The following is a 13,799-nucleotide window of genomic DNA, read 5'->3' on the forward strand; positions in this document are numbered from 1 at the left end:
CTTGTAGGCACCATAAGGACATGGGCTCTTCCACTGGGTGAATTGGAAGCAGAGGAGGGACATCGTCTGACTGACTTTTTCAAGTTACTGCATGATCAACATTGAGACCATCCCCCTTCAGCCCTTAAGGGCCCCCAGCAGCCAGGTGGTCCTCCAATCTCCTTTTCACAGTCATGGCGTAGACCTTAGGGAACATATAATAACAATGATGACATCAACAGACATTGCTGAGCATGTACTAAACTGTTCATATGCGTGACCTCATTTAAACCCCTCAACAATGCTGCGAGGTAGATATTATTATTCTCCCATTTTACAGATGAGCAAACCGAGTGAGTTCGTGGGTTGCTCAAGGTTAGTAAAAGAGGTGAGGTTTGACTATAACCTCTCATACCAGGCACCTGGATGGACTCACTCTCTCCTCTTTCCTTAACATGTCCCCAGCCCACCCCGATAATTAGTGCCCTGGAGAGGAAGAAACTACTCATGCCCCTTATTCATGGGACACATCGGTGCATGATAAGCGTGGATAAGTGTCCCAGGTGCTGTGTCAAGGACTTTGTAACATTATCCTGTTTAGTCCCACAAAACCATGTGAAGTACATCATATTATGAATCCCATTTTTGAGGTGAGAAATCAGAAACTTTCTACTAAGCCGTAGTCTCTACCCATTGGCCCTGGCTGTGCGCTTTCCTCTGGTGGTGCTCAGTAAGGTGCCTCTCCTCCTTCGCTGTCCCCACGGGACTGTAGGCAAACTGAAGGAATTCCTGCCTGCACTCTCTGAATGCCCCATCCCCCGCCATGGTATCTCACCTCCTAATAGACTACATAATTTGCCTGTGTGTTTATTTTTAATATCTAGAATTTTAAATATAATAACATTATAATATGAGCTCTACTACACTGTGAGCTCCAGGAAGACAGATTTTTGTCCATTTTGTTCCCTGCCATATCTCTGAGTGCAAGGAATAGTCCTAGACACATAATTGGTGCTCAAGAATAGTTATTAAGGGACTTCCCTGATGGCGCAGTGGTTGAGAATCTGCCTGCCAATGCAGGGGACACGGGTTCGATCCCTGGTCCAGGAAGATCCCACATGCCGTGGAACAGCTAAGCCCGTGCGCCACAACTACTGAGGCTGTGCCCTAGAGCCCACGAGCCACAACTATTGAGCCCGCGTGCTGCAACTACTGAAGCCCGTGTGCCTAGAGCCCGTGCTCCGCAATGAGAGAAGCCACTGCAATGAGAAGCCCATGCACTGCAATGAAGAGTAGCCCCCACTCGCCATGGCTAGAGAAAGCCCACGCACAGCAACAAAGACCCAATGCAGCCAAAAATAAATAAGTAAATTTATATTAAAAAAAATAGTTATTAAGTAAATCCATCAACCAATCGCTCAGTTAATTTGCAGAAACCCATAATATATGAAGTGCTTACCTTGTTTTTTGAACTCAGGATTCTGAAATTAGGAAAGAAATAGTCAACATTTTTGTTTCACTTCTTTTATCCTGATGCCCTCTGATAGAAGGGATTGGGAAAACCTCCAAAAAGTTGACCAGAGTGACTTTATCTCTGATAACCTCCCTCAGTTGAGTTACCAAGAATTTCAGGATGTCTCAGACACAGAAGTTTCATGGGTGCTGAGTGAATTCCTCTCCAATCATTTGTTTTTGTGGTATAGAATTTATATCTTGTTTTTGGTTGTTTCTTTTATGAATTGTCTTGACTACAGTACTGTTTGTACAGAGAGGTGTTTTCTGATGGGATTCAAGTGTAGGTTCTGCTTATTGAGGGTCCTTTCCTTTTTCTTGGCCCTGAGAATATGTAATCTTTACAAGAAGTCCTGAGCTGGGGGTCAGAGACCCAAATTCAACTTGGCTATTAACAAGCTATATGATGTTGGACAAACACAGTGTTATCTCTGGCCTTCGTTTTCATCATCTGTAAAATAGACATGAAAAAACTATGGAATTTCAGAGCTGAAAGACACTCTGAAGGTCATTTAATCCAAGAGCTACAAATTCAAATACCTTCAGAGCCCAGGAAGATACTGTAAATATGTGAACTCATCACATTAAGACAACAGGGAGTGGTAGAAGCTGTGGCAAACTCCTTCCAGCTGAATTAGTTTTTTAAAAAATTAGAACTTATGTGCTGGCTAAATGACAGACCCAGGCCCAGTTTGGCCTTCACATCTCCTATGTGCAACCCCATTCCTAGTTCTTGTCTATTTAAATTATTTTGCATATGAGAAAACTGAAGCTCAAAGATGGGACTTGAACTGCCAAAGTGATCTGTGGTAGAAGTAGGTTGTAATAACAATGTCTGTCTTACGCAGTTCAGAGGTTTCCTAAGAGGATTTATGAAGGTGATAGTGAGAGACGCCTTTGAGGAATATGAAACACCACTCGATTGCAAGGGATTATCACCACTTTCCCGAGTGCCTTTCAAATTGTTTCCAAAGTACAGTTACTCCTCAGTATCTGAGGGTGTTGGTTCTAGGAGCCTCCACGGATACCAAAATCTGCAGTTGTTTAAGTCCCTTACATAAAAGGGCATAAGTACAGTGAATACAGTTGGGCCTCTGTATCAGTGGTTGGTTGAATTCGAGGTTGGTTAAATCCAAGGATGCAAAACCCAAGGGTATGGAGGGCTGACTGTATTTTCCAGGATAATTCATTTTCCCCGCACAGCAAGCTGGGCAAGGGCTATACACCTGTGCTGCCGGTAAGGAAACTGAGGCTCAGCTTAGGAAAGAGACCAGAGATTTGAGGGCTTGACCAAGTCCTAACAACCAGTGTATGGCAAGTTTGGTAGCAGAGTGTGGTCTGTATCGGGGAGAGAAGCTCGCCTTTGGAATTAGGACACTGGCGCTCTCTCCCCAGCGCTGCCCCATCTACCCTTAGGTGAAGGACTTACCTGTTGTTGGGGGAATTGAATGAGAGCACGTGTGGGACACACCCAGCATGGGCTGGCACAGAGGAGGCAGTCCACAAATGGCGCCATCTCTTTTACCGTGATCAGTGCTTTTATAACTGTTACCAGCTCCGGACCTCCAGGTCTTCCACCAAATACGTAACCCCCATCGCTCTGCTCTGAGAGTGATGTAGTCATCTACACAAACGTCCAGAGGTGAGAATCCAAAGGAGTGTTCATTCTCATTCTCCGTCCTGTTGTCTGTAACGAGGTTAAAGACATAGGGATACAAAAATAGCTTCAGAAATGAGGAAGAAAGCCAATCAACAGGATTTTCCATTTTTAATAACTCACCGTAAAGCATGAGTCTCTCAGACATACCAGGCCATTGTTGAAATCCAGGTGTGGTACTGGGCTCAGTCCAAGTGGTTGTGATAGATTTTCCTTTAGAACTCAGTCTAGACCTCAGCTTGGAGAAGCCCCTGCAGGGTTGGTCTGTGTGCTTGACAGAAACTGGACCATGGGTTGCAGCTTGTGGAACATGGGCTGCCGCCTCTACCAGGCCGAGCAGCCTCCCCCCCAGCTCTGTGTGTGTGTGTGTGTGTGTGTGTGTGTGTGTGTGTGCGCGTGCACACTCACATGTGTTTGCGTGTTTGTGTGTGTGCATGTGTGACGGAAAGAGGATGACATTGTGTGTCACCGTGTCTTGTATCACAGAGAGAGAGAGAAGAGAGCCTACTCCCAGGGCCTTCTCACTGCAGAGACAGCCATTTTCAGAAATGTCCAGAAACAAGGAAGCGGGGTGAGGAGGCTAAGATTTCACAGGGATTTAAGGAAATGGTTTAAAAAGATGACCAAGAGCATGGCTGTAGAGGCTGGTTCTCCCCTTCACATATACTCAACAGTTACAATAACTAGCAGGTGCATTTTTTTTTTTTAACACAAGCATGCATATTTTTAATTCTTATTACTTATTACAGGAAGCTCATTTATTTATGCAGAGCCCTGGGCAGAGAAAATCTTTTGATGGTCTTGCCTAGGTGATGTGCAGGTTTTCTGGTTTTCCTTAAGTTAAAGATTCAGTGCTTGGAGAATCTCAGAATACAGGGATTTTCAGTTCCAATGACAAAACCTTGCACATTTCTAAGGCCTCTTGCCCAATCCTAGAAAGGATACTAAAATCCAATCAATCAATAATAAATAAATGCATTTATACATACACATAAATGGGGTAGAAGAGAGATCTTTTTTGTTTGTTTGTTTTTTTGGGAGGGGACACCATGGCTTGCCTGTTTTATTATTTTGCTTTTTTTTTTTTTCCACACACACACACACTGTATTTTACAAGAGATAAATAGACTGACACCAAGCATTGTAAATGGATGACCACAACAAAAGCAACAATGATTGCAATTACCAAACATGAAACACACTCATGCTATGTCATAATATTGACATTCAGTCCAGTAATCCTCCACTGTAACAGCTCCTTTACTTTGCAGTGAAAATTGATTTGTATATTCTTTTTAAAGAACTCTGCTATAAGTCAAGTGTCATATTATCTCAACTAATCTTTGCCATGTCCCCACGGAAGCAGGTCCTGTAGCACCACCACTGAACAGATGGCAACACTTAGGGTCCCCTCCTCCATGAAGTTTTCCCAGATTACTTCGCCCTTCCCTGCAGCCCCACCCACCCTGCCCCACCCAGGGAGCCTTCCCTTCTTAGGACAGCTGCTAGTTCCTGTCCTGACACCTACAAGAGTTAATAACAATAACTTCCAGCTACTTTTTGAAGTAGGTTTTCTTATCCTCACTTTACCAGTAAGTCAACTGAGGCTCAGAACATTTAGGAAACTTGCCCAAGGTCACACAGAAAAAATGGCTGAGATTTGCACTCATTTTTATTTGCTTAGTTTAGTTCAGGAGTCAGGAAACTATGGCCTATGAGCCAGAGCCCACCTGCGCCTAATTTTGTAAATAGTTTTATTGGAACCACCATGCTCATTGATTTACATATTGCCTGTAGCTGATTTCTTCCTACAGTAACAGAATTGAGTTGTTGCTGCAGACAACACCTGGCCCTTGCACAGAAAAAGTCTGCAGACTTCTTGCTTAGTGTTTTACTCTAGATCCCATGCTCTTGGGAACCACTGTTATGCCCGTTAGCACCTGATGGCACTCTGTTTATATCTTGCTTTCTAAGAGGTGTTGAAGAGGTGGTTAGTTTTATCTTCCCAACTAAACCGAATCTACCTTGGAGCAGTGACCCCTCATATAACAAGTCTTGGGACCTACTGTGGGCCAGGCCGGGTGATCATATCGTCCGCTGCTCTAATCCCTCCAGCTAAGTGCTCACACATAGTAGGTGCACAACCAATACCAGATGGGTTGAATTGGAGCATCTTTCACCAGGTAATAAGAAGAAAAACACCTCCCTGGAGCACATCCAGCCTCTGAAACCCCAGCGAGTGCCTGACACTTCCTGCCTTCATCTCCCCAGGGAGATCCCTCTCTTGCTAAGCACAAATTCAGCCTGTCTCTCCCCAGACAGCTGACAACCCCCAGGGCTCAGTAATTACCACAAGAGCCTGCTACAGCCCCTTGGGGAGCATTGCCTCATTTGAATTCCAACCCCAAATGAAATCAATACCAATAATTTTATCTATTTTTAAAGCGACCTGCTGAGGCCCTTTCTTATTGGTGATCTCATTTTCAACAGACCACAATTAGCCCTCTGGAGAACGCCATCGAAACCATGTCCATGGCCAACGAGAAGATCCTGATGATGATAAACCAGTACCAGAGTGATGAAAGCCTCCCCATTAACCCGCTCTCCATGCTCCTGAATGGAATCGTGGACCCTGCTGTCATGGGAGGGTTCGCCAAGTATGAGAAGGTGAGGGCTTCCCTCTCCAGGCCCTGGTGGGGACAGAGCAGTGGCAGGAGGGCCCAGAGCAGACACAGCTACATGCCACTCATCTTAACTGTGGCTGTTTGTCCCTCAAAAGGACACTTCAGCTTGTTTGGAACTCATACACCTTCCAGAGTTTCTATAGCCTCACTCTCATCTCCTTCCCACCCTCAATGCCATGCTCTGTCAGGGGTCATAGAGGTCCCTTATCCCACTGGGCACATCGAGATACCTTTGTCAAGAAAAGGCTCTGGGATGTCCACGAGCCAGACCATAAAAGTCAAGTGCCACAAATCAAAGTACATGCTACTTGTGTAAAGCCATCTCTTCTATAGATGATGGAAATGACCTCTAGAAATGGGAAGGAATGAAACACGGAATCTGAAAATACAGAAGGGATGGGAGATCAACTCTCAAGCGAGAGTTATAATCTAGATATTCAGGTCATAAGGACCCTCCAAGAAATCCCCACACATTTCAGCCACAGATTTCATTTTTGAGCCTCCTGGTGTCCGTGGTGAAAAGGGAAAAGCCATCAGTTACATGAGTCACATTTTCCACTGGGGGAAAATAATTACTCAATAAGGAGACATAACCTTTCCCAGCGCTGAAATAGAATAGAAAGTCCTTATTTGGCTTTCACCTAGGCCATACGTTAATGGGACGCTGAGGGAAAAATGGACTCTTCATTCTCATAAATCTCATGATGAACTCTTTATTATCTTTTCCATGTCATCCATTGATGTAAAACTAGGAATACGGCACAATAGTATAACTCATGGACAGTAATTCCAGTTAGCCCTTCCAGCTACCCTTGGACACCCTGTAGAGTCGTCCATTGGTAATCCTTTGTTCAGCCTTGAGGGGTGATATGTCTGTGTATGTATGTGCACACACTGAGAACAGGAGCCGAGAAGGAGCTGGGGCTGCCAGGGTCACACACGATGAGGGAGGGGAGCTGGAAAGCCCACCAGGTGAACTTCCTTACTGAGTTTTCTCGCCTGGGACGGTGCCTTGCCTGGGCAGCAGAATCCCCGGCAGGGCTTCTTCACACACAGCTGCCCCCACCCCACCTCCGACCCCAGAGATTCTGACTCAGTACGTCCGGGTGGGGCCTGCGAATTTGCATCTCTGGCAAGTTCCCAGGTGATGCTGCTTCTGCGGGTCCAGAGACCCCTCTTCAAGAACCATTTCCCTGGGGTTTGTGACCCTTTCCCAGTGGATGCCGGTCTGAGCCCCGGGAGGAGGAAACGTCAGTCCCTACACGTCCCTGACTGTTGCCCATCCACGTAGGAATGGCCTCATTCCTGCCCCCGTCAAATGGAATCCACTCCCAGGGCCAGAGAGGTGGGTCGTGGGGTCCACAGCAAAGGAACGGGGAACCCCCAACGTCTGTCTGTCCTCCTAGGCCTTCTTCACTGAAGAGTACACCAGGGACCACCCCGAGGACCAGGACAAGCTGAGCCGCCTCAAGGACCTGATTGCGTGGCAGGTAAGGCAGAGGCGGACTGGGGATAGGCCAGCCCTGTGTCCGTCCTTTCCCCTCCCCGGCTCGCTTGCCCTCTGCTAGCCTCTGGCTGGTGTGGCCCAGTTTCACCTGCTCTCCTGCCCTTCGGCTTTTGGCCTTTCTTCTGACTCTGCCTTCACCTGAGCGGGTGCATCGTGGAAGCGGGATTTGGGGCGCTGCACCCGTGGGCTGCTGCACTGGCGCCGGGCAGGGATGCTGCGCTGAATGTTGCCAGGACTGCCCTGTTGGGTGTTGAATTCAGGAGGTGGCTCCTCCCAGGGGGACTGAAGTGAAAGCCAGGGTCCCACGCGCCTCCCACCACCTCCCACCACACCCAGCACCCGCCAGTCAGATAATGGAAGACTTCGGCCCCTACCCCACCTCTCCTCCTCCTGAGGCTGACCCAGTTTGTTGCAGAAAATGCTCAGATGGATATCGGGTTTCGAAAATCATCGAGGCCTCGGTTCGGTTGGTTTTCGGGCAAAGGGTCTGCACTCTGCACAAGCTGCTCATCCCTCCGGAGCCCAGCCCGGCACCGTGGGAGGACTGTCCTTCCCGCCTGCTTCATCCTGCTGTCTGCTTCTCTGTCCTCTCCTTGCATCCTTGTCCCTCTGTCCCTTCCCTCCACGATCTCCTTCTCTCTGACTCTTGCTGTGCGTGTGTCTCTGTCTTTCTCCTCTCCTTAGAAGTTCTTGGCTTCTCCCCGCCCCCTCTCTGACTTTGGCCTCTCTCTGCTGCCCCCCTCACACCTCACTCCTGGCTCTGCCTCCCTTCCTCATCTCTCTCCACTGCCCTCCCTCCCTCTCTGCTTTCTCTCTGTCTCCCTCTCCCGTGTTTCTCTCCCTCCTGCTCTCTCCTGCTCTCTGCCACTCCCTAGAGAAGAAACAATCCACAGACCCCTCGCCCAGAGGCATTCAGAGGACCAGGCTCCCGGTCTAGGCCTGCAGCAGCCCCTCCTCAAACATCTCCCTGCTTTCCACGGACCACCCAGCCCCCAGGACGCAGGGTGGGCTGTGGAGGGTGCGCTGGGGGGAGGCCGGGGAGGCGAGCAGGGCAGCAGGGGGCAGCGTCTGCAGCTGCGGGCCCTCCCTCCTCCCTTCTTGCCAGTCACAGTGCAAAGACGAGCGAGCTACTGTGGTAGGGAGTTCCTGTCACTCTAGGGGAATTAGGGAATGAGAAGCATTGGGTGCAGCCTCTTTTCTTAAAATAAGGATTCCTAATTCAGGTCCTTCTCTGCCTCTGCCAATTTATGCAGAGTGAGGCCTTAAAAATAAAACGCCAGGCGCTGCACAGATACACTCTCCTGAATGCATTTTGTGAGTCTGGAATTTTCTCTCCCTTCTTACCTTGTGCCTCCCGTGAAACCCAGACACCCCCAAGAGCCCCAGCCTTCCGAGGTCATCATGTCCTTTAATACTCAAATAATGATAGTCCCCCTCCCCATCCCCAACTTGGGAAGCAGGAAGACTCAGCTTTGGTTGGTTTCCTTCCTCAGCTGTTTCTGGGGTGCCCCAGGGAGGGCTAACATGTCACACAAATGTGTTTGGTTGTCGGGCGTCATTCTCAATCCATTTCACCGTCCTGGGCCTCTCTACTGCGCATGTCTTATCACCTGGTAATGGACTCCCTGGGCTGTATTCACTGCACCCAAAGCATGGACCAGACTGTGGCCTCACAGAACAGCTGATACCAGGCTGTGCCTTCTAAGGAAATTCTTCCAAAGTCTGGCAGTTAATAGAGTGGCACCACAAGCAAAGAAAGGAGACTTTGAAAGCATGTATTTGATGTTACAGCTTCTAAGAGCCTGCAAAGGGGATTGCCCTGGGCCGCATTCCTCCCACTCAAGAGTCCAGCATCCTAAATACTCAAAAGATGCTGCCCTGCTCAGGGTGAAGGTGACCTTTTTTACGTTACACACAGCAGATTAGCTCTTCCATTTTATTCCATTCATTCTTGCAACTTAAATATATATTGAGTCCCAACTGTGTGCCAGGCAACAGAAATAAAGCGCTGGATAAAATTGTGGGCCTGCTCCCTCCCTCCCTCCCTTCTTGGAGCTTAATTATAGATTGGATCTTGGTTTGCCAAAGCCAGATTCACTTTGGATTTTCTCAAAACACGAGACCCTTAGATTTCAAAGGAAGATGTACTTGCACCGCTAGCAACCCAACAGAAGCTAGAAGTGCAAAGTACATTATGTGTTCAAGATTTCATGGATTTCAAGAGTGATTGTTTCTTAATTTTTTCCTTTGTAAAGATTTCCTCTCTATTTATTGGCATGGAAAGATGTCTACAGTACATTCTTCTTGTAAACATTTCACAAAATATTACATACAGAAAACTGCACGTAACAAAAATATACAGCACACTGAGTTGTCACAGTGTACACTTACGTGGCCACCACCAGATGAAGAAGCGGAATTCCTCTAGCACCCAGGAGCCTCTCTTGTACCTTCTTTTAGTCATTGCCAGCCCTCCCCAAGGTTGACCCCTCTCCTGCTTTTATAGTAACCATTTACTCGCTTTTTAAAAATACTTTTTAACCACCCAAGCACTCATTTCTGAACACTATAGTTTACTTTTGCTTGTTTTTGACCTGTATATAAATGGAATCACACAGTGTGCATTCTTTTGTGTCTAACTTATTTTGTTTACTGTTATGTTTTCAAATTGATTTATTTTGTTGTACATAGCAATCATTTATTCATTTTCATTGATGTATAATAGTCTAGGCAGCTGGACTGTATAACTGTGCCAAAACATATTTATTTATTTTTCAACCGATGGAGATTTGGGTTGATTTCAGTTTGAGGGTATTACAAGTCGTGCTGTTCTGAACATCTTTGTGTGTGTCTTTTTGGCACACACATGCACAATTTCTGTTGGATGTATACCTAGGTGTGGAATTGCTCGGTTATAGTATGTGAGAATATCTGGCTTTAACAGATAACTGCCAAACTTCTATCACAATAGGTTAGTTTTGTCAGTTCTTGAACGTCATAAAAATGGTATTATACAGTATGTGTTACTGTGTGTCTGGCTTCTTTTTTTCACTCTAATGCCTTTGTGATTCATCCAGGCTGTTACATGCAAGAGGAGTTTTTCTTTTTTTGTTCTAAGTGTTATCCATTGTGTGACTATACAATATACCAATAATATACTAATGTATATATCCATTCTCCTGTTGATGGTGGGTTGTTTTCAGGTTTTGGATAGTATGGAAAGAGTTGTATGAACATCCTTGTTCATGTTTTTTGATGGGCATAAGCACTCAGTGTCCTCACTATCTATCTAGTAGTGGGAGTGCTGGGTCATGCGTTCATCTTTAGCCTTACTGGATACCAGGAAGCAGTTTTCCAAAGTGGCTGAGCCAATTTACACTCCCACCAAGAACTTCTGTGAGTCTAGGTTGCTCCACATTCTCGCTGACGCATGATACTGTGAGTCTTTAATTTTAGTCTTTCTGGTGGTTGTGAGGTGGTGTTTCAGTTTAATTTTAATTTGCATTTCCTTTGCGAGCAACAGTGTTCATCGCCTTTCCATGTGTTTATTGGCTAATTGAATAACCTTTCTGTGAAATGTTTGTTCACATGTTTTACTTATTGTTCATCGCCTTTCCATGTGTTTATTGGCTAATTGAATAACCTTTTTGTGAGATGTTTGTTCACATCTTTTACTTATTTTATTAACTGAATTGTCTTTTTATTAATAATTCATAGGAGTTTATATATATTCTAGATATGAGTCCTTTGTCAAATATATGTATTGCAAATATCTTCATTCAGTCTGTGGCTTGTCTGTTTACTTTCTAATGATGTATTTTTAAGAACAGAAGTTTGTAATTTTAATGAGGTCCAATTTATCAATTTTTTTAATGATTATTACTTTTGTCTTCACTTTATGAAATCTCTGGCTATCCCAAGATCATGACGATATTTCCTGTGTTTTATTGGAAAGTTTTATTGTTTTGTCCTATACTCTTAAGTACATGATCCATTTTGACTGACATGAAGTAAGGGGTAAATTATTTTTCTATATAGATTTCTAATTATTCCAGCACCATTTGTTGAAAAGACTATTACTTCTCCCAACTCTGACATAAAGTGATCATATAGGTGTCAGTCTGTTTCTGGACTTTCTACTCTATTCCATTGGTCTATTTGTCCAATGCCATACTGTTCCTAATTACTGTAGCTTTATAGTAACTCTTGAGATCTGATGGTGACAGTACTGCAATTTTTTTTTTCAAATTTGTCTTGGTCCTTCTAGTCCTTTGTATTTCCATATAAATTTTTAAATCAGCTTGCTAATTTTCACACACCCCCAAAACACATTGAGATTTTGAATAGGAATATATTAGGCATGTAGATTAATTTAGGAAGAATTTCTGTTTTAATGATAATTGATTCTTCCAGTACATGAATATGGAATCTCTCTCCCTTTCTTTAGTTCTTTAATTTCACTCAGCAAAGTATTGTAGTTTTCACTAGAAAGGTCTTTCACAAATTTTACTAGATTTGTTTTAAGGTATTTGGTATTTTTAACTATTATAAATGGTATTTTTTTAATTTCTCTTTTTGTTTGTCAATATCATCACAATTTTTTTTTTTTTTGGTATGTTTACCTTGTATCCAGCAACCTTACTAAATTCACTTAATAAGTCAAATTATTTGTACATTCTTTTGGATGTTCTACAGACAAACATATCATCTGCTAATATGAAAAGTTTTACTTCTTCTGTTCCAATCTTATACTGTTTAGTTATTTTTCTTCCCTCATTGCACTGATGAGTATAAGAAGAGAGAGAGTACATCTTGCCCTGATGTCTCCCACATCAGGGCAAGAGTCAGTATTTCACAGAGTGGAATATTTTAAAGATGATGTCCCATTCTATGCCTAGTTTGCTAGTTTATCATGAATGGGTTTTTAATTTGTCAAATGCCTTTTATGCATCTATTGAGATACTCATATTGTTTTTCTTCATTATTATGCTAATTCAGTGAATTACATTAGTTGATTTTGGACTATTAAACCAACCTTGCATGTATGACATAAATCCCACTGGGTCATAATGTATTATCATTTTTATATATTTCTGGATTCTATTTGAAAATATGCTCTTCAGGATTTTTGTGTCTATGCTCAAAAGAGATATTAACCTATAATTTTCCTTTTTTATAATATCCTTGTTCAATTCTTGTAACAAAGTTACCCTGGTCTCAAAAAGTGGGTTGAAAATTACTCCCTATTTTAAAAATTTTTAAGAGTTTGTATAAAGTTGCCATTTATTTATCCCTTAAATGTTTGCTAGAATTTGTCTGTGAAGCCATATGGGCCAGGAATGTTTTAAAGTATGTATTTAATGTAATAGTTTTCAGATTTCCTGTTTCTTTTGTCCCCTTTTTGGTAAGTTGTATTTTTCTAGCAATTTGTCCATTTTATCTAAATATTAAATTTATTGACATAAACTTTTTTATATTATCCTCTTATGATCTTTTATAATGCTTGTACTTCCTATAATGATACTCCTTTTTAAATTCTGATATTGGTTATTGGTACCTTCTATTTTTTTATTAGCCCTTTAAGGTGTTTATCAATGTTTTTGTCTTTTCAAAGAACCAACTTTTGGATTTGTCAGTCCTCTATGTTGTCAGTTTGTTTTCTTTTTCATTCATGTCCACTCTTACTTTTATTATTTCCTTCCTTTTACTCTCTTTGGGTTTAGTTTGCTGTTCTTCTACTAATATCTTGAGATGGATACTTAGCTAATTGATTTTCTAACATGTAAAACTAAAGCTATACATTTATCTCCATAAAACTTTTTATCTCATTAGTTTTGATATGTAGTATTTCCATTATCATTCCCTTCTCTTTTTTTTATAAATTTATTTATTTATTTTTGCCTGTGTTGGGTCTTCATTGCTGCATGCGGGCTTTCTCTAGTTGCGGTGAGCGGGGTCTACTCTCTCATTGCGGTGGCTTCTCTTGTTGCGGAACACGGGCTCTAGGCACTCGAGCTTCAGTAGTGTGGCTCGCAGGCTCAGTAGTTGTGGCACATGGGCTTAGTTGCTCCGTGGCATGTAGGATCTTCCTGGACCAGGGCTCAAACCCATGTCCTCTGCATTGGCAGGCGATTCTTAACCACTGCACCACCAGGGAAGTCCCATTCCTTTCTTTTTTAAATAAAATCTTTGTCTTGTTTCATGGATAGAAAATTTGTTTTTTCTATATATTAGTTATTTAAAAAAAAATAAAGTTTTCTTAATCTCTCTTCATTCTCTGTTTCTTCCACGTTAGTCCATTCATTCTTTTCTTCCTCTCTCCCTTACTCCCTCCCTCCCTCCCTCCCTTTTTGCTTTTTTTCCTATCTGTTGGTTCTGATCTCTGTCTTCCACACTGGAGAATTTCCTTCAGTGCCTGGTGATCCTTGGCAGTCTGTTCATAGTAAAGAGTGGGGCACTA

The 13,799-nt window shown here is 43.5% G+C and overlaps 1 protein-coding gene across 1 annotated transcript in view; it reads left to right on the top strand.

The window, feature by feature from the left end:
• The window catches only part of DOCK2 (dedicator of cytokinesis 2), a 426,319-nt gene that overhangs the window by 394,699 nt on the left and 17,821 nt on the right, over positions 1 to 13,799 (top strand). The window contains exons 45-46 of the mRNA XM_082378747.1: positions 5,639 to 5,815; positions 7,239 to 7,322. Coding sequence (XP_082234873.1) covers positions 5,639 to 5,815; positions 7,239 to 7,322 — 261 coding nt within the window. The remainder of the gene's footprint in view (positions 1 to 5,638; positions 5,816 to 7,238; positions 7,323 to 13,799) is intronic.

Source organism: Balaenoptera borealis (genome assembly GCF_965194805.1).
Source record: "Balaenoptera borealis genome assembly, chromosome: 2".
Classification (NCBI taxonomy): domain Eukaryota; kingdom Metazoa; phylum Chordata; class Mammalia; order Artiodactyla; family Balaenopteridae; genus Balaenoptera; species Balaenoptera borealis.